This window comes from Pteropus medius, unplaced genomic scaffold (genome assembly GCF_902729225.1).
Source record: "Pteropus medius unplaced genomic scaffold, Ma_sr-lr_union100, whole genome shotgun sequence".
NCBI classification, from domain to species: Eukaryota; Metazoa; Chordata; class Mammalia; order Chiroptera; family Pteropodidae; genus Pteropus; species Pteropus medius.
Window position 1 is genome coordinate 7,814,107 of NW_024350924.1, and position 27,518 is coordinate 7,841,624.

At 46.2% G+C, this 27,518-nt stretch overlaps 3 protein-coding genes, 1 long non-coding RNA gene and 1 pseudogene across 7 annotated transcripts in view; 3 read left to right on the top strand and 2 right to left on the bottom strand.

The window, feature by feature from the left end:
• Positions 1-12,283, top strand: part of TTF2 (transcription termination factor 2) — a gene marked incomplete at its 5' end in the record, with an annotated part of 44,244 nt that extends 31,961 nt beyond the window's left edge. The window contains 8 exons of the mRNA XM_039841003.1: positions 617-699; positions 1,093-1,217; positions 2,230-2,400; positions 4,947-5,005; positions 5,907-6,057; positions 6,811-6,893; positions 8,863-8,937; positions 11,310-12,283. Coding sequence (XP_039696937.1) covers positions 617-699; positions 1,093-1,217; positions 2,230-2,400; positions 4,947-5,005; positions 5,907-6,057; positions 6,811-6,893; positions 8,863-8,937; positions 11,310-11,454 — 892 coding nt within the window. The remainder of the gene's footprint in view (positions 1-616; positions 700-1,092; positions 1,218-2,229; positions 2,401-4,946; positions 5,006-5,906; positions 6,058-6,810; positions 6,894-8,862; positions 8,938-11,309) is intronic.
• A 5,601-nt stretch (positions 12,284-17,884) lies between these two features.
• Positions 17,885-21,669, top strand: LOC120585098 (uncharacterized). The gene is made up of 3 exons (XR_005648222.1): positions 17,885-18,008; positions 19,068-19,552; positions 20,239-21,669. It is a non-coding gene; the product is annotated as an uncharacterized LOC120585098 (long non-coding RNA).
• Positions 18,044-26,784, bottom strand: TRIM45 (tripartite motif containing 45). Of its 4 annotated transcripts, none has more exons than XM_039841316.1 (6): positions 25,413-26,784; positions 23,140-23,873; positions 21,821-21,950; positions 21,112-21,226; positions 19,343-19,469; positions 18,044-18,315 (listed from the first exon to the last, which is right to left on the bottom strand). In XM_039841316.1, the coding sequence occupies exons 1-6, from the start codon at positions 25,898-25,900 to the stop codon at positions 18,167-18,169; spliced, it is 1,743 nt and encodes a 580-aa protein (XP_039697250.1). In that variant the 5' UTR covers positions 25,901-26,784; the 3' UTR covers positions 18,044-18,166. The 4 variants fall into 4 exon arrangements, with proteins under 4 accessions (XP_039697250.1, XP_039697249.1, XP_039697248.1 ...); XM_039841315.1 differs by having other exon boundaries at positions 21,112-21,238; XM_039841314.1 differs by lacking the exon at positions 18,044-18,315 and having other exon boundaries at positions 19,110-19,469.
• LOC120585292 (uncharacterized) lies at positions 18,845-18,960 on the bottom strand (annotated as a pseudogene).
• Positions 26,785-26,945: 161 nt separating the features above from the next.
• The window catches only part of MAN1A2 (mannosidase alpha class 1A member 2), a 266,574-nt gene continuing 266,001 nt past the window's right edge, over positions 26,946-27,518 (top strand). The window contains exon 1 of the mRNA XM_039841311.1: positions 26,946-27,189. The gene's annotated coding sequence lies outside the window, so the exon portion shown is untranslated. The remainder of the gene's footprint in view (positions 27,190-27,518) is intronic.

Here is a 27,518-nt window from a genome sequence, read left to right on the forward strand (position 1 = left end):
CCCCTATACACATTGAAGGCTTTCGAGCCTGTCCTTCATTGGCTTTCTTGCATAGAAGTGCTAGGGTGTGGTCACTGAGCACGGTCTGTCTGGTCCTCACAGGGCTGTGTTGGGAAATTATATCTCTGACCTTTGAACTTTATCCAGCATCTCATTGAAACTTAAAAAAAAAACTGCTCTGTAATCTTTTTTGTCATCTGTTCTTTCCACTTTCTCTGAAACTCTCCTTCCCTGAGTTCCAGATTTATTCTCTCCCACGTGGTACCTCTCACTCCTAACAGGAATGTTTTTCCTCTTCGTATACCTTATGTTTATTATTTATCAATAAATAATAATATACTTACCATAATATCAACGTACTAGTATGTTGTATAATAATATTAAGTATATTTTATATTAGTATGTTAATTTGTTAATTATTTTAAAATAATTTTTTTTAAATAATTATTTTTCATTGCTTTTGGCCAGTGCTTGCTAAGAGCCTGACGTCATTTAACAAGGCCACTTTTATAATTTTCGAAGGTCCTGCTACAAGCACAGTTAAGCAATGACCGTTGTCAACTTATTTGGTCTTAGCAAACATTATATGTACATTTTCTTTTTTGATCTGAGGCAGGTCAGCTCTGCAATCCTATCTAAACAGACAGGAAAGTGGAGGTAACAAATCTGGACGAAACTCTGATGATCCTTTCAATAGAGGTAAGCAGTGGGATGTACATAAATACTGATGAAAATGTGCGTTCAGATTCATAAAATTACAGCAATGGGATGCTGTGCATTCTTGGTATCGGAGACCTGACCTTATAGCAAGGAACCTCAGACCAAAGTAAAATATACTGATCTGCAAGCACCAGACTTGGTGAGCTAAATTTCTTTTTAATGATTTTCAAAATCTCTATTAAATGCAAGTAGGTCTATAAAGAAAACCAGTATTTCATTTGGCTTAATTGACATAGAAGTGAGTTGTAACTTTGTTATTGAATCTCAGATCATAGAAGTTTAAAATAGCATCATTAAGTTCCCGATTCATCCTCATATTTCTCAGTTTTAAACCCTGTACTGTTTCCTGTGGTTTGTTTTCCTTCTTGGAAGTGGCACTGGAGTTTGGGTCAAGCGGGCCTGTGGCAGCAGACTCACCAAGGTCCAGCACCGTCCACATTTTGTCACAGTTGCTGAGACTCCGTCAATGTTGCTGTCATCTTTCTTTACTGAAGTCGGTAAGAAAAGCTTTCAGCTTGGTCCCCTAGAGCAGCGGTCCCCAACTTTTTTGGCACCAGAGACGGGTGCTCCTATGAGAATATAATGCCTGATAATCTGGGGTGGAGCTGAGGTGGTGATGCTGGCACTGGGGAGCGGCTGCAAATACAGATGAAGCTTCGCTCACTCTCCCAGCACTCACCTCCTGCTGTGCGGCCTGGTTCCTAACAGGCCAGTGTGGTGTACCGATCCACAGCCTGGGGTTGGGGACCCCTGCCCTAGAGAGGCTGCTGGGGAAGTCCATTTCGGTCTCCTGCAACTGGGCTCCAGTCTGCTGGATCAGGGAAGATGGGATTTGGGGTTGTTTGGGGTTTTGGCGGGGCAGGAAAGAGAGGGCTTTTTAATTTTACTTTATTCTATATTAATCTTTATTGATCTTGATAATTCCCCTGATGTTGAGAATAGTTTTTATTGTTTTGTTTTAAATAAGCTTTTTTTTAAGAATGGAAAATGGCATTTTGTTAAAAAGGAAACTATTTATAAATAATTTGGTATTTTAGTATATCATAAAGCTAATTTAGTTAACTTTTTTTTCTGCCTTTAGGCAATGTTGGGGCTTTTAAGACTAGTTAGAAAATCTCCAGTATTTATGCAACTGGAAAAGTCGCCTTCACATGGGAGAGAGGCACATCCATTAAGAGGAGCATGTTTGTCTCTTATGGGGTTATAGTGATGTGTCTTGATTATCAGTAGTTTACTTACCTGTGCTCCTCCAGCAGGGAAAAGGAATAGTTATGTCATCTTTCTGGCAAGTCTCTAAAAATGTTCCATCATTTGATTCATCTTTAATCTGGTGAAAAAACTTGCAAGATTATATTTTAATCAGGGCTTCCGTGAGGAGATACCAATGACAGATTAGAAGACATTTTGCTGTGTGGAGTGTTAAACAGTCAGCACTTCATCAGCAAGTGATATGGCTTGCTGCCTCCTCTGGGGCCCCCAGCTCCCGTCCCCTCTCTGTCTCCTGCTCAGGCCTTGGATCCGACAGAACTGAGGAGCCAAGGTCTGCTGCTGTCCCTGGAGGAACAGCTCGGTGCCTTGACCTTGTCCGAACTCCAGAACTCAGAGCCATCGTCCACCGTTTGCCTCAATGGCGAATGCTTCAAGGTGGAGCTTTTTGAAGACACGAGAGAGAGCACCAAGGTACTTTGTCCCCTCTGTTCTAGCAGAGCGACTCTGACTCCCCACATTTCCCTGTGCGAGAGCGCTACGTTGGTGCAAGCGGGCACAGCCATTTGGTGGCAGAGCTAGAACTGTTTGATATGAGCTGGTCGAGTTCTCTCTCCAGGCTTAAATTCTTATTTTATCTCATGAATAAAACTAAAGGTCTTCCATTAAAACTTTGTGAGGCTGAAAAGCCCTGTTGGAGGGAGGCCGAGATGCACTGTAACTGGAGTCCTGCCTTTCATCTTAAGCCCGTTCCTGGCCTCAGCCGCTCCCTTCAAAGGCTTTTTAAAAAGTGTAACTGGAAAGGGGTCACTGCCAAGGAGATGGTGCTACTTAAGAATTACTTTTAATTAATTTTTGAAACATTTACCTAGGTCTGTACCACCAACCGAGATAAACACAAGAAGAGCTCCACAGGTGGCCGGAGGCCTGTCCTGCGCCTCCAGTCAGCCACTGGGTTAAAACTTAGACTCTGAGTAGTTCGTAGTTTTGTCTAGCGCTTGGGAAATATTTATTCACAAGGCTTCTTAATGTAAGTCCATTCATAGCAGCTCACATCACCTAGAGTTTCATGTAGGGAAGGCAGTTTTCTTTCTCTTTTAATTTTTCTAAAATGTTTATTTTTTTTACTAGAGTTGACAGTCAGTATTTTGTATTAGTTTCAGGTGTACATCGTAGAAGTTACACGTTTACATAATTTACGAAGTGATCTCCCTGGTTAGTCTCATACCCACCTGGCACTATCGTTATTACCACATTATTGACTATATTCCCTATGGTGCACATCACATTTGTACTTACCAATTTGTACTTAATCCCTTAACCCTTCTCACCCAGGCCCTAACCCCCCTCCTATCTAGCAACCAACAGTTTGTTCTCTGTATCTGCGAATCTGTTTCATTTTGTTTGTTCATTTATTTTGTTCTTTAGATTCCATGTATAAGTGAGATCGTGTGGTATTTGTCTTTGTCTGACTTATTTCACTTAATATGATACTCTCTAGGCCCATCCATGTTATCGCAAATGGCAGGATTTCATCCTTTTTTATGGCTGAGTAATATTCCATCATGTATCTGCATCCATTCATCTATAGATGGGGGCGTTTTCTTTGCTAATGTAAACCTGAGCTCGTGCGGCATGTTACTGGAATTTGACCCCAGCTTAGGGACCGTGGATCCTGTTTTTCCATTACAGTTTTCTCAAAATACCTATTACCAGCTTTTTCTTTTTCTTCCTTTTATTTTTTGGATTTCTTTGTCACCAACTTTTTGATGTGGCAGCCAGAACACTTTCCACACTCAAGTGGCCAAGACACCACATACCTCATGTACCTGCTTTTTTTCTTTCTACTAATTTAAAATGGTACAGGCCTGTGACTCACTTCCTGTCCAGCATCAGCATGTTTGTTAGGATTGGAAAGCAGCCTTGTGTGTGGGGACCTCAGCAGCGTGGAATGTGAGTGCTGAGGCTGCCTCAGAGTTCATCTGTGCAGTCCCTTTTCACTGACGAGGAATCCGAGCTCTTAACTGGAACTGGAGTGATCCAGTCCTGTGATGGCAGAGTGAGAACTGTCATCATTCGCTGATTCCTGGTCTAGTTTCCTGCCTCCTGACCAGTCTAGGGATGAACTCTGGGGCCCTTGGAGGTTTTTGAAAGGTCATTCACATTAGTAGTCGAGAAGAATGAGCTGCTGTCTGCAGTCATGCCCATGTGTTCTGACCGACTGGTCCCGGGTGGCCTCAGATGTGCCCTGACCGGTTCTGATAAATAATCCAGAGGACCTGTTTGGAAGCTGTAGCAGGTGTTGCTCAGTCTCAGCACAGCCTCTTCTTCAGCACCATGTGGGACAGGACTTAAACTAGGTTCAGCTCTCACTTTCTCCTGTCACAGATGTTAGGATAGTACCTTCACTGGTCCACTAATGTGCTGGGTGTGAGGGGGACAGAAATGAACCGGACATATGCAGGATGTGCCTCTTTGGAGCATCTCAAGGCACAAAGCAAAAGGTGATTAAATAAGCAATTCATACATAGTGCGAAAAAGACCTTGATAACCGGGACAAAAGGTGCTGTAGTAGTATGTGGGCAGTGGCACCTAACCTATACTTTGGAGGCTTGGGAGGACTCCCCAGGAGAAGTGACATCAAGCTGACACATGAGAGTGTTCTCGGCAGAGGGAATAGAATAGACAAAGGTGAGACAAAGCTTGGCTTAGCGGAGGAAGAGTGTTGGTGTGACTGGAGTGTCCTCTGAGGAGGGCATAGTGAGAGCTGGGGCCGGACACCTAGAGCAGCACGGAGCATTGTAAGGAGCTGGGGCTCTGCCCTCAGTGGGAGGCCACTCAAGGGCTTATGCACTGGAGGAGTGACAAACTGACGTTTTAGAGTCCTCGGGCTGCAGTGGAGTAGAGAAGGGTAAGACCAGGAGCAGAGAGGCTGTCTGGGAGACTGCTGCAGTAATTCAGGTGAGGGATAATGCAGAAAAGGGCTTAAACCTACTGATGTCAGTACAACCTTTTTTCAGATTTCATCCCTGTTGGCAGAATTGGAGGCAATCCGAAGAAATTCAGCGTCTCAAAAGAGGTAAATGTGTTATTTCATTATCCAAGTATCGCTTGTAATTAATTGAGCAAGAAAATGTGATATTGCTGATAATTACAAATTTTAGCTTTTTATGTCAAGTACCTTGAGTCATGCTAAGCAGAAAGCACTGGTTTATAGCACAGATTCCCTAGGATTTCTATCTAAAATATTTGTGGCACTGATTGGAAAGGAAATCCCTAGAGGACCAGAGTAATCTAAGCATTCAAAGAAATATTTAAAAGTAGAGAAGTATCTAAAGAAAAGCAAGGGAGTAACAGATGTAAAACAGAGGGAGAGGAGTGTGGGCAGACAGGGAGCCCCACAGTTCCAGGGGTGCACGGATATAAGGAGGTCTGTTTGTTGTTTGTTACCACTTACATGTGTGGTATAAACATGGATTTGCAAATATGAAATATTTTGATCTACAAACTTAAAACTCTAATTAAAACATAGCTTGAGGAGGAGGGGTTTGCGAGGAAGAAGTAGAGAAGTCCTAGCAGCTTGCTGTTCTGACTGGCAAGGGGAGGGTGGCCTGTGTCCCCTTTCTGCAGGATCACAGTGTCCCCTGAATGAACCCGAGGCCCCCAAATAGTAGGCCGCAGTTTTTGCTGCAGTCCAGCCACCACTTTATCCTGACTTCATTTAGCACAAGATGAATTGTAGACGGGATCTGGAAACGACTGGAAGCGCTGTAATCTTTTTTTAAAATGTCACAGTTTAGTCACATTATAATCTTAAAACATGGCCTAAGTGCGTGCCTTTCCCGCTCAGGTAACAGAAGGCCTTTCCTGTCCACATTTGATAACTGAACCTTAAAAATAACAGTGGGATTAGAGCCCCGTGGATGAGTTTATTTAACCTGCCTGGGGGGGTTGGTGGGTTGTTTTCTCCTTCCTTCCAGTGTCATTGTCTCTCAGTGGACCAGCATGCTAAAAGTTGTAGCCTTGCACTTGAAGAGGCACAGACTGACTTATGCCACCATCGATGGCTCTGTCAACCCCAAACAGAGAATGGACTTGGTAGAGGCATTTAACAACGCCGGGGGCCCTCAGGTACGAGCTGGTCACATCAGAGTTCTATAATTAAGAGCAAATTGTTCTTAGTTATACAGAGAGAATTCTAATAAGACAGCTCAATTTAAATATATTCACAGCTTTGATCCCTCCAGGTGTTTTTAATGTATTAGACATTTATGGGGGTACATATCGAAGTGTGCAAATACTCTAAAGAGAATAAAATATGAGGGCTAACTAAAAGAGTAAGAGTAGAGCTGGTTAGAACCAAGAAAATCTTGGTGGAGGAGGCAAGCCTGAAGAATAGGTGGGATTTTGGTACGAGGAAGTACAGAGGGAAGTGGAAGAACAAAGGCATCTAATTATGAAGGATGAATATTTGGAAAGCGTTAGCTGAGTGATGGGAGAATCGCAGCAGGGGCGGGGTGGGTGCAGGTGGGGTGTGGGTGCAGGGACTGATGGCATAGACAGTCTGGTTACAGGAAAGGTTATTGTGCTAACCACCCTCACTCAGTGCTCTAAATTGTAGTACTCATATATTTTGGCAGGCACACAATTAACGTTTTGAGGTTGACTCACCAAAAAATGTGAAGTGAGATTTTCTCAGAGGGGAGGCATGGGAGATAGCATCTCAGAGTTTCAAAACAGTGCATTTGTGACAGCAGAAGGAAATTTGATAGGAACACGATGCTTATCTGTATTGATCTTGGGCTTGAAGCTGAGACAGAAGGAGAAATGTATTATGAATGGGACCAAATCTGTATAAAGTTAATGGTTTTCTTTCTTCTGAAGGTTATGCTGATCTCTCTCTTGGCTGGAGGTGTTGGTCTAAACTTGACTGGAGGAAACCATCTTTTTCTTCTGGATATGCACTGGTAAAGATGCTGGATTTTTCTTGAGTTGTCACAGCACAGCAGGGAGACCAGCAGGCTCTGCTCTTTTTGCGTTGTGGGGATGCTGCTATGCACACATGCGTATAGATACAGATCTATACGCTAGTTGACAGCCCTGAATTCCTGAGCAAGCTGGGCTTCAAACGACTACTTAAAATAGTCCATTCACTTTATTGTTAATCTCACATCTGTTTCCATGGAAACTGGGAGCAGGGCTTTACCTCATGGCTAAGAGCGACATCGCTCAGTTCTACCTCTTCAGAATACCATATTTCAGGTATATTCGTTGACATCCAAGGAAATCTCAACCCTGGAAAAGAGGAGGAAGCATTACTCCAAAAGGAAAGGCAGAGGAATGTTCTGATTGTATTAGGAATACGCTTAACATGCAGCCCCTGGCCTCACGTGTAGTGTCAACACCGAAAGTGTAATAGCATCCTTCCTGGAAATGAGATAAATGAGTTAGTGTGCTGTTAGGAGATAGTGTCATAATTAGTCCCAGTTTGGGGTTTTCCAGTTTCGCCAGTGAGGGAGTGCTGCACGTTGGTCTGATTCTCCAGGCAGCCCAGATGGGCACAGACTGGCCAACCCATTATCTTCCAGGTGGACGTGTTTGGGTCTTACTTGGGACTCCTCTATATGTGCTCTTTTCTGAAATGGAGAAATGTTACATAAGATTTTAAAGAGGTAAGAAGAGAAACTAGTTTGGAATTGATAATGAGAACCTATAGAGAAGGAAACAAATTGTCTCCTGATTCTGTTGAATCACAGAATATGTAAGTTGAAAAAGGTATTTGTTTCCAAGTAGCACTCTGAAGCATAGGGGGTTGAGGTTAGATATGTTGTCCAAGGTCATCCAGCTAGTTAGTGACCAAATTTGAGTGTTGGTTCTGACGGCAGGTCAGGGCAGATTCCCTGAGTTGGGGGTGAATTCAAGCCCTGCACTGCGAGAGAGGGAGGGAGGGAGAGTTCTGTGCTGAGCATGAGAAAGAATTCATACACCAGAGTTGGAGTCTAAAAGAAAGTTTATTAGAGAATGGTTACACTCCATAGACAGAGTGTGTCTCCTTTCAGAGGCAGAGATTGAGAGCCTGAGAGACTCAGAGGGACATAGAGACACAGTGACAATGAGAGGGACAGAGAAAAGACACTGAGGGGGACCCTGAGTGTTCGGCAATTCAGTTTATATATTATTCTTAGTTTCTATGAATTACAGTTTTAAAACTATTATTTCCGTTGATAGTGTGGGCATACAGTGAGAAGGATGAGTGTGTAGCATGAAAGGCCTGCTGGCAGATCCCAGCCTTTCATCTATAGGTTTCTCGTGGTTTTAGCCATGGGGAATGAGTGATTTTATTTTGTGTAGGGTGTGACTTAAAGATTCTGTTTTCCTCTTTTCCTTTCCCAGATGGGGAAGGGGTTGTTAGCAGTCCCATCAGAACTCTCCCTTTGTTCTGCAGGTTTCCTCGTGGTCCGGCTGCAGGGACGATCCGCATATTGCAGTCTCTGAATGTAGCTGGATTTAATATTTTCGTTCCCTTGCCTCCTCCATATATTAGTTTCACCTTTGGTACTTATAGTTATCAACTGGTAATAGTGCTGAGTTATTATTAGCAATCCGACCCTATTTTCTCATTAAAGGGTAAGAAGATACCTGACACTAGCCTTTCTGAGGCCACTGTAGCCTAGGACAGGGATCGACAAACTTTTTCTGTAAATATTTTAGTCCAGATAGTAAATATTTTAGGCTTTGTGGGCTACAAAGTTTTCTTTCACTTATGTTTCGTTGTGGAGTTTTGTCTGGTTGTTTTTACAATGCTTTAAAAATGTAACAATCATTTTTAGCTCAAGTGCCATATGAAAACAGGCCGTAGGCTGGGTTTGCCTATTCGATTTGGCCACCCCTCACCTGGGATGTCAGTATCTTTGAGCTTTACCTCTCTCCCACCAGGAATCCATCACTGGAAGATCAAGCTTGTGACCGAATTTACCGAGTAGGGCAGCAGAAAGATGTTGTCATCCACAGGTAAGTAAAGGTGTCCCAGGACTAGGACACTTCCCAGGTTCTGCTCTTGTGCACATCTTTCTTGGGTAGCATTTTAACAGGGTGTAGAGTATTTGGTGATCATTTTACTGATGAGGCTTCTGAGGCACATCCTCCCTGGTGCTCACAGTCAGGAAGGGAACTCAGGCATTTTGGGGGTCACCTTGGAGCAAGCCTTTATATGATGGTGAGCCTTATCTCAGTCAGGGATGCTGTGAAAAGACCGCTCCCTCCCTCTCTCTGCTTTTAACTTTTATTCAGACATATAGGAAAGAATGTAAGAATTCTTACAAAAATAATACTAAGTATTCTTGTATGTTGTGTGTGTGCGTGTATGTGTGTGTGTGTATAAACTTTTTTTCTGGACCATTTGAGAATAAGTTACAGACATGCTGCTTATTTACCCCTAAATACTTTAAAGATAAAGACATTCTCTTATATAACTACAATAAAATTATCAAAATCAGGATGTTAACAGTGATATAGTACTGTTATCTGAGCTGTGGACCTTACTCTTTTTGCTCGGTTGTCTCAGTGGTGTCCTTCACAGCAAAAGAAAATCCTAGATCCTGTGTAGCATTCAGTTGTCATGACTTTTTGTCATCTTTTATCTGAAACAATACCTCCACTGACATTTTTGAAAAGTGCAAGCCATTAATTTTGTAGAATGTTCCCTCTTTTTGGGACCCACCTCTCTTTAAAAAACAACAAAACCTGCCTTAATGCTACCATCCACTCTAGCTGTGGACCTCTTTTTCTGCTTCCTTTTCAGGGTCAAGGTTCCTGAAGAATTGGAAACGCTGACAGTCTTTACTTGCCTACCTCCCATTTATTCCTCAACCTTTACACACTGGCTTTCCCTGCTGTGGCTCCGTTGAAATTGCTCTCCTTAAGGGCACCAGTGAATCCCCAAACTTGCCAAGTACAGCAGTTGTGTTAGTTTTCCTGTCTTTACCTCACTTCATATGCCCCTCCTTAATAATCCTTCCCATTCCCGTAAGTCCAACATCTGCAACTTCAGTTCCGAGGGTCCCTAGACTTCATACCTATTCGAAACCCTGCTTAGTATCTGAATGGCATGTCCACGCACTCACCATTGAATTCATTCATTCATCTCATTCAACTCATAAAACTAATACCTACTGAGCACTCACTATGTAGCAGGGACTCAGAGTGTCACAGACCGAAATCATTTTCTTGCCACCTCTGATCTGTTTATTCTTCTGTATTTCTTGTCTCTGTGTAAATGGTATCACTGTTCATGTAGTCATAGAGCCAGAAACAAGGCTCTTCCCTCTTTCTCGCTTTTTTACCTACCAAGTCTATTCATTTTATCTTCTAAATGTTTCTTATAACTCCTTTCTCAGCCCCGCTGCCACTTCCCTCTTTCAAATCTAGATTTTTTAGCATGACATGCAGAGCTACTCGTGATCCGGCCCGTCAGCATCTTGAGCCTCTGCCAGTGTAGTACAGCACGGTTGTCCTTTTGACTTTTGCCCTGGGGAGATTGATGAATTGATCTTCAGCATACCGTGTACTAAAACTCAGCCCAGGTTTCCCACACATTGCCATCCCTCGGGTGTCCCACGCGTTCCCATTCCGCCCACTCTGCTGTCCACCAACCCTTGCTCGTCCTCCAGTTCACACATTAAGCATTAACTCCTCAGTGGGGTTCTCCCTGAGTACCCCAGACAGAATTCCTTCTGCTCCGTTTGTATGCTGGGTGTATGTCCATTGGAGCCCTTTCTAGGTTGTGTTATTGTTGCCATTTATTTTCATGTCTCGTGTTTTTTTGGAGAGCAAAACTGTATTCATCGTTCTATACCCACACCTAGCACAGCATGTGGCGAGTGGTGAATGCTTGGTCAGTACTTAGTGAACGAGTGAAAGACAACAATATCTTCTCAGTTTGTAAAACTTGTTCTTACTGTGAGTTAGCCAAGTTAACCAAGAAGTAAGACACTCTGTCCTTACACCAGCTCACGTATACCTAGCAGGAACTGATAAGCTTCAAGGCTTTCTGACCTTGTCTGGATTGAGCATTTGGTGTGAAAGCCAGATCTCTACACTTCTCTGGAGAGGGTTATCTTCTGCTGATTTTGGCATTCCTCAATTACCTTAGCTTCAGAAATAAAGAGAAAGTCAATTTGAGTCACATCATTTTAAATGGACATATCTTTAGTCAAGGTTGCTTGGATTGCCTAAACTTAAGAGTTCTTAACCAAAACAAACCTAAGGAAGCTTAAATAAAGGAAGAAATCTCATTTAAAAATTAAAGCATAAATATAGATGTTTTAACCTGTAATTAGATATACTGCTTTTGGTTTCTGATGGTTTGCTTGTCTGTTTTGTAGATTTGTTTGTGAAGGAACAGTGGAAGAGAAGATCTTGCAGCTTCAAGAAAAAAAGAAAGATTTGGCCAAACAAGTTCTGTCAGGATCTGGAGAATCTGTCACCAAGCTCACCTTGGCTGACCTCAAAGTCCTTTTTGGCATCTAGCTTCCTGTTTACAGTGCCACCTTCGGTTTTTATGAGGGTCTGGGGAGAACACCTAACCGTAGCCCTGAGCCGCCCTTGGCATTCCATCTCACCTCAGGCCCTCTGCCCCCCTCACAGAAGGCGCACGCATATCCCTCGAATTGAAGATCAATTATCATGTTAAACAGTCGGTTAATCAATCATGTTAATCAGTCAACTTATTTAATAAGTGACTTACAAACCAATAAATTGTCTCAGATAAAAGAAGAAACTTTCATGTTAGATAATTTTGGAAAACAATTCTGGGAGAGTTATACATACGCCTCTGTAAAAGCTTAGAAAGCCTTCTGGTGCCTTTCTCTTCTCAGCTTATGGGGACCCAGCGTCATTACGTTTTCTAGCACAGGCTCCCTCCCATCTCTTCACCTCCCCTGCCAATGAGGCTGTTCCTATGACCATCTCTTTCTGGATGGAGCAGAAGTGGGGACCCCTATGGCCATTCCTCTGCAGGTGTCTCAGGCCAGGCGGTTCTTCCTGTCAGGCGTCAGATCAGGAGGTGCTTTGTACATAAACAGATGGTTAGGATGCATATCGTTGTATCATTTAGTAGTTGGTATCATATCATTTAGTGTTACCATAAAATTTCATATTGCTATTTTACGTAGTATTTGTATCATAGTTTAATATTTGTATCATTTTTACAGTACTACCAATTTACAGTATTTGTAGCGCCGTAGTATTGTTTCATTTAGTATTATGTCACATAGTATTTGTACCATTGTACCATTGTATCATTTAGCATGGGTATTATCATTGGTATAACCCAATAAATACGTGTTTGACAGTGTAACATAGGTAATCCATTTCCTTTTCCTCCTGAGCACCCAGAGAGACGACATTTGTGTCTTCACTGCAGGTACATGGGTCATATTACCGAGTTATCGGTGGGACGAGGAGAGAAGTGATGTAAGTCATTTTTTTATCTGTCCTCTAAATTTTGCAAATGATCCTTTATGCTGTTTCTTCCTCACTAGCCACTGGATACAGAGGTCCCGGGAGAGGACTGGCAGGCCCTAGAGAATTGTCTAGACTCTAGATCAGGGATTCTTAATCTGTTTTTTTGGCCGTAGACCCTTTGGTAGACTCGTAAGCCGCAGTTCCTGAATGGCTGGAACGAAGCCTTCCCCATATGTGTCTCCCTTCTCAGCCACGCTCACCCACATTGGGCTGTGACATGATGAAGAAATAATTTTTTTAAGCCACCGAGATTTGGGGGTTGTTTATATGACAGTTAGTACCCTGACTAATACAAACTCCTGAGACTTTTCTACTTCAGAAAACCATTCCGATTTCCTTCTTCCCATTAGCAGTCATTTCTAGAGAACACTTACTCTGCCAGTTTCTGCTAGAAAGAATTGTTATTCTTGCTAGATAGAAGGGCTGCCCTCCTTTGAGTTAGGAGGAGACAAAACCCTATGTTAACCCAGTCTCAGTACAGCTGGGGTGCCGGAGCCCGTTTAAGCAAAGGTGCCCTCCAAGGATAAGGTCTAAGGCCTGCAGAGGGAAGACAGTTTGGCCTGGTGGCAGGAGTTCTGGTGTAGAACAAGACTTGACTCTAGTTCCAGATTCACCTTAGCTGGGGATGTAACCTTAAAAAAATGAACTTCTCCGCATTTTGGTTTCCACGTTTGTAAGGTGGGCATTGTTTTCAGAACTCAGCAGCTACAGTGAGATCCCTGATGAAATCGGGAAGTGAAAGATGGAAGATTACCCATTGGGGGTTATGTTATGAGATCAACATACCAGGGCCAAGATAAGTGTCACCTGAGAAGTGGTGGCTCCCAGGCCAGCAGGAATGTACAAACTCTGTCTCTGCTGATGATCCGATATTAGGCTAGTTATAGGTGCCTGATCCTCTCCATTCTTTTATCTGTAAGATGTGTGGATTAGCAGACACCTCATTGTGCTCCACTGGGAATTCAGTAACAAGTGTACATGCTACAGGCCATTTGACTGGGTATACGGATGGGCCCTGTCAGAAGGCACGTTCAGTGCACACTGTCAGTGTCCGTTGCAAGCTCTGTCGGGGAGAGGCAATGTTAACTTTGTATTCTTGCTTTTAGTGCGGATGTGGATGCAGGGATTATAACGTAGTCTTCAGATATTCAGAGCCCATTGACTGGTGTAATCTGCTGTGAGATTCCTTCTGGTTTCTTAAACAGCTTCTCTAATGTGCCTTGTTCCGATTACATCTTGAGTAGGTGTTCCTGTCACACTGAGATGCTGCAGATGTGGGTGCAGCAAAAATTGGAACTGCTATACCAAACATGCACCCTTAAATCCTAGGCTTGAGGTGGAAATTTCTACTGGATTAATCTAGCATTCTGGCGGCTCTCTCAGGCTTCTGTTCATTTTAGTTACTGTGAGTTTCTGAAGGTCTGGGTGTGACAAGTGGGTCTTTGCACCCTCCAGCAATGAGCACCATCCCAAAATGTAGTGCTCTAATTGAGGAGCTGGCCTGTGAGTTCTGCCAGTGTCAACCAGCCTTCTTCTATGTAACACCACAATTGCCAGATTTTCTTTTTAGGTCTGCTGCTTACCTCAGCAGACTTAGGCAAGGACGAAATGAGGTAATAAATGCTTTATAAACCGCGAAGTGCCGTACAGGTGCTGGTGTTATTGTTGTGGGACCAGGCCTGGGAACATGAAAATGGAACAGCTGCGTGGGTACAGCTGAAAGAGCCAGATGGTGCACATCTGTCACCAGAGCGCAGCGTTGCCAAGCACCCAGTTTACTAGGTATTTCTGATATGGCAGAATTGCCTGCATGGAAGGTTTATAGCTTGACTGCTCTTCAGCAGTGTTGATCAAAAAAGAGCATTCACTGTGCATGCCATGGCTGGATGAGGTCCTGGGCCCTTTTAAGTACCCTGTCAAGGACTCCCGCTGTCACGTGGTCATCATGAACCGCAATAGGCAGAATGGTGTCTTTGTGGGACGTGACCCTTTTCTGTAGCAGTTGTGATTTAGAATGGCTCTAGAATATTGGGTTGTTTTCTCTGATTGTCTTTTTGCCCAAGGAAAGGGCTTTCAGCAGGGCTCATGGGGGAAGCCAGATTGTCCTGTACTAACAGGATAACCATGGAGACGCCAGTGCTCAGTGTGGCCTCTTCCAGTTGTCTGCGATCCTGATGTCTAGCAGAATGCCTTGAGAGAATCGAGTTTACAAAGTGGGATATTGTACTATTTGCTATGTAGCATCTAGCCCTAGGAAAAGGCAGAAAGAATGAAAAAGCATACCTGCGGGCACAAAAAGAATTATAATAGGAATTTAGAATTCCTGGTCATATAACCTAAATTAAAATGTTTTCATAAACAAAAATGAAATTAGGGCCAGTACAAAGTTCCACAGGGGTCAGTAGCTAGGATGGAAATGGAAATGAAAGAGTAGCCTAACTCCTAGGGAGGAAATGGGGTAGACAGACCTGCAGCCATACAATGTCTTTGCTAGCTTGAGTCCTTACCCAGAATCCTTAGCTGAATCTTAGTGTAGGAAGAGATTATATATGAAAGGGAAGATGGGGAGAATACTTTTACTGCTCGATTATTTATACATTAGTTCAAAAATATATACTAAATGTGCCGGGCACTGCTGGGCACTGAAAATATGAGGGGTAAGCAAAACCAAAAATCATTCCTATCCTCCTGAGGCGTATAGTCTAGGAGGGGAGACAGGCGTGAATCAAGTGACATGTATGACTATGAAGTGGCAGTGGTGATGGGTACTGTAATGGAGAGGCACGTGTAGCTGGGAGGGCTAAGAAGAGGGATTTGACCTAGTTAGAGAAGACTTTGAAGAAGTGATGAAGGAATTGAAATCAATATAGAGGCTAACAAGGCCAAGAGTGAAATTCATCTTCCTATATTCTTTTAATTAGCATTCAGCTTCCCTTAACCACCTCTTAACTGAGACAAATGTTTTAGAGATTAGAGAATGGGTGGGCCGAAAGGTATATGTGTACGTTTGTTATCCAAGACAGCCAAGGTGTTTATCCTGTTACAACATCCCAGAGGACAGAGGCTGTAATTGTGGTTCTTTTTTCTTACCTGTTAACACCAGAGATAGAACTTACATCATAATAATTCATTGTGTTGATGCTTCAGTGCTCACAACTCAGGTGATTTCTCAAGCATTTTGTTACCCTGGGGACAATTTCTACATCCTCAAACATTTTTTCTCCTCACCTTGGTGTCTTGGGCTCTGCAGATTACTCTTACTTTGCCAGGTCTTTCAGCTGGGCTGACCCCCCACCACCTGCATAAACTTTCTTAGTATTCATAAGGGAATCGTTACCATTAATATTGCTTAAAGGCTAAGGCATTTGCCAAAACCTACACATCTTATAGAAGTTTTCTGTTGCAATATAACTTCATTTATAGTAATGTTATCCAACTACCAAAACCTTTTTCCAACTGAAATAAATGATAAGCTTTTAATCCTCAGTTCTGAAATCTGAATCATTAAAAGACACGTGGGAAAAATGATGTAATGCAACAAGCTTCTTCATGGCAAGCAATTCCCTAGATATCTGAGGTAATTGGAAAGTTCAAGGCTAGTCCCAAAGGTGCATTTAATTTATCCAGCAGGTTTGAGAGAAGGCCAAGATTTTTTCCAAGTGGTATTTGGGTAAATGACAAATATGGCATTTGGGGAAAGGGAAGTCTGGCTTGTAGAAACAGATACCAAGGAGATCCAAACTAAAAATTCTACCAATTAGATCTTTATTTGTTTAACAAAATACACGTTAGGAACACAGGGACAATATAGTAGTTAATAAATGTTGAATCTGCACCTTCCTAGAGCTTAGTCTGTATGAGAGGACAGACAACAAGTAGAATGTGTTTGGTAGTCGGTGATGAAGCTGAGTGAGGGTGATGTGGATTCCTGGGGAGGTCTGCTATTTTATACGGGGTACTTAGGGACCTCGCCAGTAAGATATCTGACCTGGGAGCAGAAACCAGAGGAAAATGGAGTGAGTCAGGTAGGTACCTATGAGAAGACCACGGTAGATGGAGGCCGTAAGACAAGAGTATTCGGGGAGTTCGAGGAGCCCCAGGCAGGCCAGTTTGGCTAGAATAGAGTGCTGGAGCGGGGATCCATGTCGTGCAGGGTCTTACATGCTGCTGCGAAGACTAGCTTTGTTCTGAGTGAGATGGGAGGCCATCGGAAGGGTGACATCATCTGAGCTGTTTTACAGGACCTCTCTGACTGTTGAGTGGAGAACAGACCACAGGAGAGAGAGTAAGGGTGGATGGAAGCAGAGACGAGTTGGAAGGCCAACTCCAGGTGAGAACTCGGCATCCTCGGATGGTAGCCGTGGAGGTGGAGGGTGGTGCTCAGCAGAGGTATTTTGAGGGACAGCTGATCGGACTTGCCAGCGGACTGGATGTGGTACATGAGGGCAGAGTCAGGGATGTTTCCAAGGCCCCCGACTCCGCCACCTCTAAGAAGGGGTTCGGACTTCGCTTTTAGGGAAATGGAGAAGGCTGAGGGAGACGCCGTTCAGTGGAATAGGCAGGTGGAAAGTAAGAACTGGAAATTGGGAGACCTGTAGGGACATTTTAAATCGGAGGTGTCTGTGCCATAGCCAAGTGGAGATGTTAAGTAAGGTATTGGATATAATCCTTTGGAGTCGGGAGCTGGGGCTAAATTTGGGAGTTGTCAGTGTATACACGGTATTTAGAGTCAAAAGGATGAGATCATCTAGGGAGTGAGAGGAGAAATGAAAGAACTGGTCCTTGGGGCGCCCCAACGTACGGACACTGGAGAGAGGAGGGGGGACTAGCAAAGAAGACTGAGAAGGAAAAGGCAGTGAGACAGGAGAATTAGGGCGAGCGATGCCACAAAAACCAAAACAAGGAAATGTTTCGTGGAGCGGAAAGGGATCAGCTATGTACTTTCTCTCCCAAGAATTCCATTTAGATGCTAAGAGCCAAGCAGGCACGCTCTGGGGGTCAGGGCTTCTAGCTGACTTCCTAGGTGTACAGACAGAAGTGAAGACTACTCTCTGAAAACCGGAGAGCGTGAGAGGTATGAGGATGGAGGTATCTCGATCACCTGGCATGAGTAGAACTGCTATAAATATTTGAGGCTCTATTTCAACACCATGCCCCTTTATTTACTTATTACTTGTGTGCACTTAGCAAATAGTAATCTCCTAGGCTGTGGGTGGGGGGCGTACAAAATGAACATGGCAAAGAGGGGGACCTCCACCTAAACAGCAAGATCATATTATAATCCATTTAAAGTATGTTAGTGAAAAGTGGATATGATAAAAGGAGGTTTTTATTTCTGAGGGAAATAGATAAATGTGCAGCTTAGGTTAAAATAAAAAAGGTTAATTATCAAAAAGTAAGGAACCACACTACCCCCATGATTAAGTTCCAGCGACACAGATACCTCCAAACCTGCACAAAACAGAAGGCAGCCTCCCTCGGCGGAGAAAACGCTACCAGCCCATCATTAAGAGACACAGTGCTGGTCTCCTGTGCTCAACTACCCGCACACGCAATCAGTGAGTAACTCACAGAAAGTACTTGAACCCAAGAGTTCAGCTAAGGCACTTCATTTTTAATTCTATCAGTTTCTTCAGATTAATCAAGGTTTGGGCTGCTCTGGTGGGTGGTCTGAAGCTGGCTGGCTGCAGCTTCAACGGGTCGACCCAGGAAACCGTCAGAGGGCCACGGTCCTGAGTACGCTCCTTGCTGTGTTGTGCCCACCTGTCCACGTACATTCTGACTTCTCAGTAAACTTCCCACAGCATGACCAGTGGGGACGACCTGGGTGGCCTTTGTGTCCGTGGCCACAGCCTAGGTACCCACCTGCATGGTACAAAAGGAAGGGAAAACACCGTTAGAGTGAAGTCCAGCAGTTACCGTGGCAGTTAACGCCCCTGGCAGCATTCTGACTCACGGATGTGAAGCCCTCTCCTGAAATCCCTGCGAGAGGAACGAGCTGTGGGACGCCTCTGAGTGAGGACTCCCGGGCTGATGACAGCCAATCGGTTAAGGGGAGCCGAAGTTCTAAGAAGAGTGTTATTTCAACACTCTGCGAGCTCGAGGAGATCCAACTGGTTTGGATTTTAACTGAAATAACTTAAACAAAAGAGAAGGGTGGAGTGGGGGGAATAAAAAAGATAGATCCTGAAGTGTTTATGACGAAGGGCGCAAAGCTGATGTCGAGGCCCACCACCAGAGTAAGGACGGACAGAGCACTTTAAAAAACAATTCCGTCTCTCGCCTGAAAAGAGCTAGACAGGCTTCCGCTGGTTTAATCACCCACTCCCCCACCCCTGCCTTGGTTGGAATTTCTTTAATGTTTGATTTATTTATTTATTTTTATTATTATTTATGCCTACAGCACCTGGTCTTCCTGGGTGGTCTCCCATCTAAGTCCTAACCAGGCCCGACCTTGCTTAGCTTCCGAGATCAGACATCGGGCTTATTCAGGGTGGCATGGCCGTAGACCATGGGCCGTGGCTCCACTGGGGCGTGAACCCAGGATGTTCTGCATGTAAAGCAGACGTGTAACGTTTTAAAAGGAACTGGATGCGTTAACATTTTTATACTGCCAGGATGCTGGAAAATGCAGAGATGGAAACGAAGCATGGGATTGGTGAACTGTATCAAAACTAAGAGACCTCGGAATTTTTAAGCTCACTATTGCAATTTTCAGAACAAGAAGCTTTAAAAGAAATGTTCAGAACTGTGGTCTTTGTATGCACAGACCTTATTCCTAGAAACAAAGCTGAAGTCTGAATTTCCCAAACCCAGTGGCCATGTGGTAGCCGATTCCCACTGCCGGAGACAGGCCCAGAGGGGCAAGACCCTCGAGAGTGCCTGGTCCTACCTGGCATGGTGCCTCCGCAGGCGCAGCGAGCAGTTTTCTGGCCACCACTGGAGCAGAATGTGCAGCAGTGAAACACGCCTGGGTGCGAGCGGTGCCTCTTCCTCACGGTCACCGTGAATGGCGAGCCCTTCGGTGTTCAGACCAAGAGCAAAGAATAGCACCTTATGAGCCAACAGGGATGTGCTGAGCATCACACGTGCTAAACAGAGTGTAAGTCACAGGGCCTGCCCTTAGACAAGGACAGCGGGAGGGAAGCAGACAGTAACTAGCCGGGTGCTCAGCTGGATAGGGCCAGACATGCAGTGACAGAGTCAAGCAGCCTGTGCTGCCCTTCTGGCATGTGGGCCACGTGACCCACGAGTAAACCCAACCTGTGCTTTCGTGTCACTGACTCAGCTCCATCTTCTCCATCCTTGAGGAATTGAAAGGGTAATTAGTAGCCTCGTGCCTCAACCACAAGGCTAGGACTTCCTGTGGTCCTTACTCCAGTTTCTCAGCCACACGCCTCCTACTCTCACATATCGAGCTGCCTCCTCCCCTTCCACGCCCCCATCCGGGGCATATCTGTTTACCCATCTTACTCTGGGACAGGGAAGAGGTACGCAAGGGAAAGAAGTTAAGAGTGTGGTTAATAATTATCAAATTAGAAACACTCCTACCTGCCCCCTTTCCTTCGAGGATAACTTCCATTCTCCAATTCCTAGCCTATGTTAAACAATAAATGTTAAAGGTTGCTATGTGCCTATCCCTATGTGAGAACCACACTGTGGAAAAACAGAGTCTGGCACCTTAGAAACCTTTCAAATGTTAAATCTCTTCCTTTCAAGAGTTTATAGTCTATTTTAAAAACTTGTGAGTTCAAAGAAATGGAGTCTAAGTCTGATTTTGCTTTGCAGGTGCAGTGTGTTTTGGGAAGTTTGGTTTCTCCGTCTAATTGGATGATGATCCCTGTGTCTGAATGGTCTGGAAGAATGAATAATGTGTGCAAAAACAGCTGACCCACTCCAGCACAGTGTAATCAGGCCAACAGTAAGTGGCTAGTGACTGAGTCTTCCCAGTGCACATGCCATAAACCTAACCTATCATGACACTGTATAGCACTTTATTGTCCCCATCAGTGTTGATTTCCGGTTGGGGGACACTTCTGACTACTCGAGTGTCAGTGTCTGCTGACATGTTGAGTATGACTCAAGTTTTAAAAAATTCATAATCTCTAACCAGAAAGTGTTATACTCATCTGTGGAGGAAGTATAGTCAGCATGGTGACAGATAAGCACATATGTAAATAGCAGAGAATTATATGGGCAGACGGTTGGGCAAACAGATGAATGGGCCGTTGAGAGGGGTGGAAGTCCCCCAGTCATGTTCCAATAAGTCCACATCTGGTCATCGTCTGAACGAAGCAGGAAAATCCTGAGCTAGACTGTATTTTTTGAATGTGGATTCTTGTCTGCTGGTAGGTTGCCCCTGTAATTAACGCACCTCTCCCAAATTAAGAATTCCAACAAGCCAACTGGGGGAACGATAAAATACACGCAGAACCGCCAGGAGGGGAATAAGGCTAGAGCGTTCTCATGGTTACCAGCCTCCTCTAGTAAGAATAAGAGTCGGAAAATCTGGGCCATTTCTAAAGTGAAGAGAAATGGGAAAGAAGAGAATCCTATTCAGTTCCTATGGACCGCTGATCCTATGAGAAATGCCTCCATGTTCTAAAGTGACAGAACCCAGGGACAGGGTGAAGCGGCTCAGGGAAGCACACAGGTTCTTACCTGCACGTGCTGCTCTTTGACACAGACCAACACAGTATAGACGCCGGGCTCCTTGGGGGTATAGGACACGTAGTACGTCCCGTCCTTGTTATCCTGCACCATTGTTCTGACTGGACTGCATGGAGATCTGAGTTCAGAAAAGCCACTCACTCTCACAAACCTGCTGCAGTTGCCCACTATTTTAGGATGTAAATTCTACACCATTAAACTTAATCTTAATTTTAAATGTCCCTCAGGCAGGATGCTTTTTCTTGTCCCCGAAATTAATTTTACACCAGAAGAGAAGCAGCATAAGTGCTAATTTAATCTGATGGACAGATGAATTTCTTGAAAACGTTACTGTGTCCTCCCTCCTCTCTCCTCTAATTCCAGAGTCATAACTCTGCTCCCAGCACAGTGTAGCAGCCAAGTGGGACTGAATTTTGAGAAGGGCACCATTCAGTCTAATAGAGAATAGTTTCCGTCTATTCAAAGCTCAGGATGAAGACAATCTGAGGGGCAGATCACATCTTTGGGAGAGAGCTGAATATAAGCATAAAACCCACACAAGAAAACACATCTGATCCAATTGGTCCTATCACATTTTTAATAGCATCATGGGAAGGTAGGAGGTAACTCCTGAAGTTACATTTCTACTATTGCAGAGGACCTCAAGTTCCCAGTTTCATCACCGCTCTTTACCCATGTCACCTGATTGTGCAGTACAAACCTGTCTTTCTTATCTTTGGGGACAACTGCGACTTGAATGTTGTCTCCTCCCCTGCCCATGCTCTCTCCCGCTGCGTCCTTACATAACACGGTGAAAGAGGCTGTCTGTTTCTCCCGGGCTCTGTGGAGATCTGCAGAAGGTAAACAGTCAGTCCTCACCTTGAAGGCCAACCACAGTGACTGCACCCCCAGATCAGATGCCATCTTGCTTTTTCTCTTTAGAACAAAAGGTCGTGCTTCCTCCCATCCATCTCTCAGACTGAGCATACCTCTTGGGGGCCAGCAGCTGCTGCTGGTTACACAGGATCCTGACCTTAACTTCTGCCCTAAAGAAACTTTGAAAATACTCAGGATTGACCTGAGTATTTAGAGAAGAAAATGCTCTAGCCCCTGTGAGAGAGGCTGGTAGCCCCCAAACTACCCTCCCTGAGTGGCAGGTCCAGCTGGACCTGGCAGGGACTCTGTGCTGTGAGATCCTCCACAATGGGGCGGCTTGTGCGAAGATGCTTGGGGGACATTGAGTAGCTACAGCCCCTGGTCCAGTAGATGAAACAGGCTTCTTAACCTGCTCAGGGGCACGTGAACTGCTGTGAGGTCTACAGAGAGGTGTAAGAAGGGTCTAAGAATCTGAAATCTTATAGCTAAGACAGTAGTTTTCCCTGGGGAAAGGTCATTCTCAAAGGGATCTGTGACCTCCAAACAGTTACCAGTTCCTGTGCCAGAGTCGGGATGACTGTAGGATACAATCCTGGCAAGGCTGGTCTATGAATCTATGTTTGAATAATACGCTTCCTGTAGGAACAGAACACTGTGGTCAAAAGAAATTGTATCCCCCCTACTGAATGAAATGCCTACCACATGCTTTTAAATGCCAGTGGAGTGTGGCTTCCATGAGCCAAACAGGGCATAGGGGAAAGTAAGCCGTTCTCTCCCCTTCCTCAGCCCTCTGAAACTCTTCAGAACTCGTCCGAGCTGCTCCTCTGGGAGCTCAGGATTTCGCCCTGGCCTCGAGACCACACCGATACCGCCTCTGGGTGCAGTCTGCCCCGACAGTGACAGCGTGGTCCTTGAATTCCCTGGTAGCTACTAATTTCTCAACTGGAAAAGGACCCGGCCTCATCCCTGTAGGGGATATTAGCTGTACCCTGACCAGAGCAAATCAGAAAAGGGCCAGGGTGGGGTCACTGTCGTGTAGGTCAATGTCTCTGTCCTTTGGTAAATTGGTCAGTAGGGCGCTCTTCCTGGCTGAGAAGCCACACATTTTTAAATACCATGTCCCTGTCCACCGCGCCCCGACTGCCACGGGCAGTGCCTTCCTACCTTCTCCTTGAAGGACGCATTTGGCGGGATCGATCTCTTTGGTTTTGATGGCCCCGTACACCTCGTAGCCACGGCACCGACCCGCTTTCTCCTGAGGGGAGAAGCATATCCTTTCGCTGACTCCAGGCCGGGCGTTGTATGCGACGCGGTTCAGTGTGGTGAGCCGCTCCACGACCACCCCCTTGGTGATGAGGATCTCCAGGTCCGAGCCGCTGGTCAGCAAGTGCTCGGTGAAGTCCACGCCGGTCCGCATGTCGGCCAGCAGCTGCTCCAGCTGCGCCTTCTGCAGCTGCAGGGAGTTCTCCTTCTGGACCCGTATGTCTTCCAGCTGCTTCAGCAGCTTGTCCCGATGCTCCTCGATGGCCTTGATGTAGCCCTCCGAGAATGTTCGGACGTCGGCCGCCACGGCCTCCACTCGCTCCTGGAGGGCACTGTTTGTCTCTCTGATCCGGGCCAGGGCGTCTTCCAGGGCGCCCACGTGGGGCTGCGTGCCCCTGAGGAGCTCCCGCACCGAGTCCCCGTGCTTGTGGATAACATTGCTGGCGAAGTCATAGGGGTGCTCCCGGTGCTCCCCCACCACGCAGTCCCGGCACACGGGCCGGTCACACAACTCACAAAACAGCCTCAGCTCTTCCGCAGGGTGAGCAGGGCACAGGATGGCTTTTGCAATCCGGCTGTAGCCCTTCAAGTCCTTTAGGTCCACCATGGTATGGTGAATGGTCTTCTTCTGCCGCCTAGGACAAGCAGAACAGGAAATTAGGGAACTATTGCAGTGGGGAAATGTCCAGTTGCTGGAGCATGGGCTCTGCAGTCAGACGAACCTGGGTTCAGTTCCTGGCTCGAACCCCTTACTAACTACATGATCCTCTGATTCCAGTCCCTCACTTGTATAGTGGGAATGCCACCCATCTGGAAGGGCTGTTGGACAGAATAAGTGATAGTGGACTATGGCTCCCTGGCTTAGTACATGACTTTGCAAAAGGTTGCAACACTGAGGCTACATCCTAGAACTTTCTCTTAAGAGTTAACTTGGCAAGTTTGGACAAGGGCCACAGCCAGCTAGAGCAGAGAGCAAGGTGAATATCCAGCACCAAGAGGCAAACTGACAGGTGGCCCAGCAAGTTAAGAACAGCTAGCTGGCCCTGACAAAAAGTCTCCCACAGCAAAGATTTGGGTGGGGCGTTCCCTGTGACCAGTGCCTATATCACCCAAAACAGCAAGCTAGACTCTTCCTCAGTAAGTCATCGACATTATTAGAAAGAGTGAAATCAGTGGTCAGGACAATCAAAGCTCTTTTAATTCCTCTTTACGGTAGTCCTCTAGAGCTTCAGAGAAATCCCTAGGGAACAATGTGACTTACAGCAACCTGAAGTTTACATGCTTATTCTGGCACCAGAAGAGTGGCTACAGGGAAAACAGGGCCAGCTGTTTAGCTGGCAGCAAGGCAGTCACAATTACGACTTAAAAATAGACGAGACTACTAGCTTGTTCTGTTGGTGTGGTTGGAGAATATATGGAAGGTAGAACTTAAAAACAACTTTAGGCTAAAACCTTGGCCATTTTATATTCTGATGTCCTGGAATTGGGGAGAGGGTTGAGAAGGGACAAAGATTCATATGACAGACCTTTCGAAATGCCATAAAAGACAATCTGCACCTCAGTGAGCACCTATCAACCCACCTTACCAAGCTCCTGAGTAGTAACTAGGGTACAAGGCAAAGGCTGAAGTGGGGCCCTGCCAACCAGCACCTCACTCTGGGAAGGCAGCGTGGATAAGCAGAATGCAGAGTACAGTTAGATCTGGGTGTAAAATTCAATTATACACTACTTCCCAGCTGTGGGACTTTGGTAAATCATATCATTGATCTTATATCCTCAAATAATTAGGGGTGAAAAGTGCCTGCTTTTCTATAAAAGGTGCAAGGACCAAATGAGACCGAGGCAAGGGCTATGCTGTTCTATTCACTCTGTTTCTCCAGCGCCCAGTCCAATTACTAACTACACGCGACTGACAAACCAAGGACACTGAATGTGCTTTATAAACTGAAAAGGACTATGCAAACCTTTGGTGCTGTTATTACTGTGGGTATTATATAAGGCTCCAGGAGTTTACTGTTCTAGAGTATTTGCTGTCATATCGTAGATTGCTCTTGGGCATTGCATGGCATTTGAGAAAGCGTTCTTTTCCATCTGCTCAACAAGGGATTTATCTGTCTCAACACCTCTTTGTACTCTGCTCATAATCCACACCAGGTGGGGTATCCCATCTTTACCTATGAGCCTGGCAGCAGAAGTGGCAGAGATTGGCTTTGCAGGTCTGACACCTCTTCTCCACTTCCCTGTCGCTGCACAGGTCACACACCAGGCCCTGGCCTTCCCCACGCAGACTCTCCAGCATCACATCATTCATGGCCAGGTGGTCTATGGTTAAAGCCTTCACTCCACCCACGGGTAGGTCCACCTGAGCATCACATACCGGACAGAGGATGCCGATCTGCGGCTGCAGGCTGCGTGGCTTGAGTTCCTGGAATATTGCCCCCTCAGAACTTGTGTCAGAGTCTCCCCCTCCGATGTCCACTACTGAGAAGGGTTCCAGCTGCTCCAGACACGTGGTGCAAACCGTGTGCAAACAAGGCAAGAGCCTGGGGGCTTTGAAAAGCCCCATGCACAAAGGGCAGTGAGTCTTGCCTGAGTTCCCAAGTGCAGTCCCACTGGGAAGTTTGCCCACGAAGCCCAGCAGCGGCGTCCTCTTTTCTGACATATTCCCCACCGTTTGTGCCTAGTAGCAGACGAGGCCCTGGGCGGCACTATAATGAAGCAGTAGGTGATTATGCCCAACCAAAGGGAAAGTTTCCAGAACTTGGACAGAGACCATGGGGTGTCTGTCTTCGGCAAATCAAAGGGCAAAAGGGAAGAGGAGGACTCCTCAAAGGAACCACCCGCAGGTCTGCTCAGGAGGGCCCGCTCCTTCCCATGGCATCCCATACCAGACTCGGCCACGCCCTCCTCTGCCCCCGAGTCCTCCTCCCCGGAAGCGCTTCCAGGTCTAGGTCTCCAGCTAGTTCTGCTGCCACCTCCTGGACCCCTGTACTTCCCACGCCCTCCACTACTACCCCGCTCCCACCGCCCGCCACACTGGTCCGGCGCCCGCACGCGACAAGCACCACCCTCGCCCCCGCGTGATGAGGTGGGGGGCTCCTTCTCTCGACCCGGCCCTTCGGGGAGCGTGCGCGACAGGTTAAGGCACCGCGAGTCCCCGCCGGGTCCTCCGCTGCCACCGCCTCCCCAGATCTCGGCCCTGTCCTCTCCTCGCACCAACCCGAGCCCGGGTCTACTCAGACGACTCCAATCACTGTCCAAGAGGGGCGGCCCTCGCCGCTGGGGCCCCGCCGCCCTCCAGAGTGACACCACCAGCATCCAATAAGCGTTGAAAGTCTCACATCTTCGCCGTCCACTCAGGCCGGAGGGGACGGACCAAACCAAGGGCTGGAGGTGGGGTGGCGGGAGTTCTCGGGCCTCGCTGGGAGGAAACGAGCAAGGCGGGGAGTGAGCGGCATAGTTTAGCCAGCGTCACCACTTTACGGGGACTGGCCCTCGCCTTATCTCTCTGGCGGCCAGAGAGGCCAGAGGACCACTTTTAGAGCCTCGTTGCTCTGCCTCGGGGGACGACCGCCTTCCCTCCCTGGGATTGGTTCCAGGAGCCCAGACGGGCCCCTCCCATTGGTGGGTCGCGCTGTCAGTTGGCACCGAGCTCTGCCCGCGGCATGCTGGGAGTTGTTTCCCGGCTCCTTTAAGTTCTGGAGCGCCGCAGACCCGGCGTCCGAGTCATGAGAGCGTGTGTTCTCGTCAGGCTTCGGGCATTTTCCGGGGCTAAGGGCCCCACTGAACCTCGGGCTGACGTGGAGGCCCTCGTTCGGCCAGAGCCGGGGAGGTCCTCTTTCCCTGGGGCTGGAGAAGCCGCCGTTTCACCCAGCGGGGCAGGGGTGCAGATGACCTAGGGGTTATCTGTCACCTAGCATTCTACAGTTGTGCGTGACAGAAACGGAGCAGGTTTGTCCCGCTATCTTTATCAGTCAATCAAGGAGGGCCCATGAGTGGTCACAATGGGATAGTGCAAGATGTTAAGGGAGGGATAAGCCCTTTGTGGGCTCACAAAACAATTGGGAAGATGAACACATCGGGCACTTTAAAAAATTTCTTTGTCTCCTTTTTAAGTGACCTTACCGGGAGTCGCCTGGTTCGGCCTCTGGGGGCTTTGCCATACCTGGGATCTGGGACCCGTATCCACAATTAGAGAACTGGTAACACTAGCTCCTTACCCTCCACTATTCTCGTTATTTCCAGCCACTTAAGCCTGTCTAGTATGCTCGTTTTTCTCC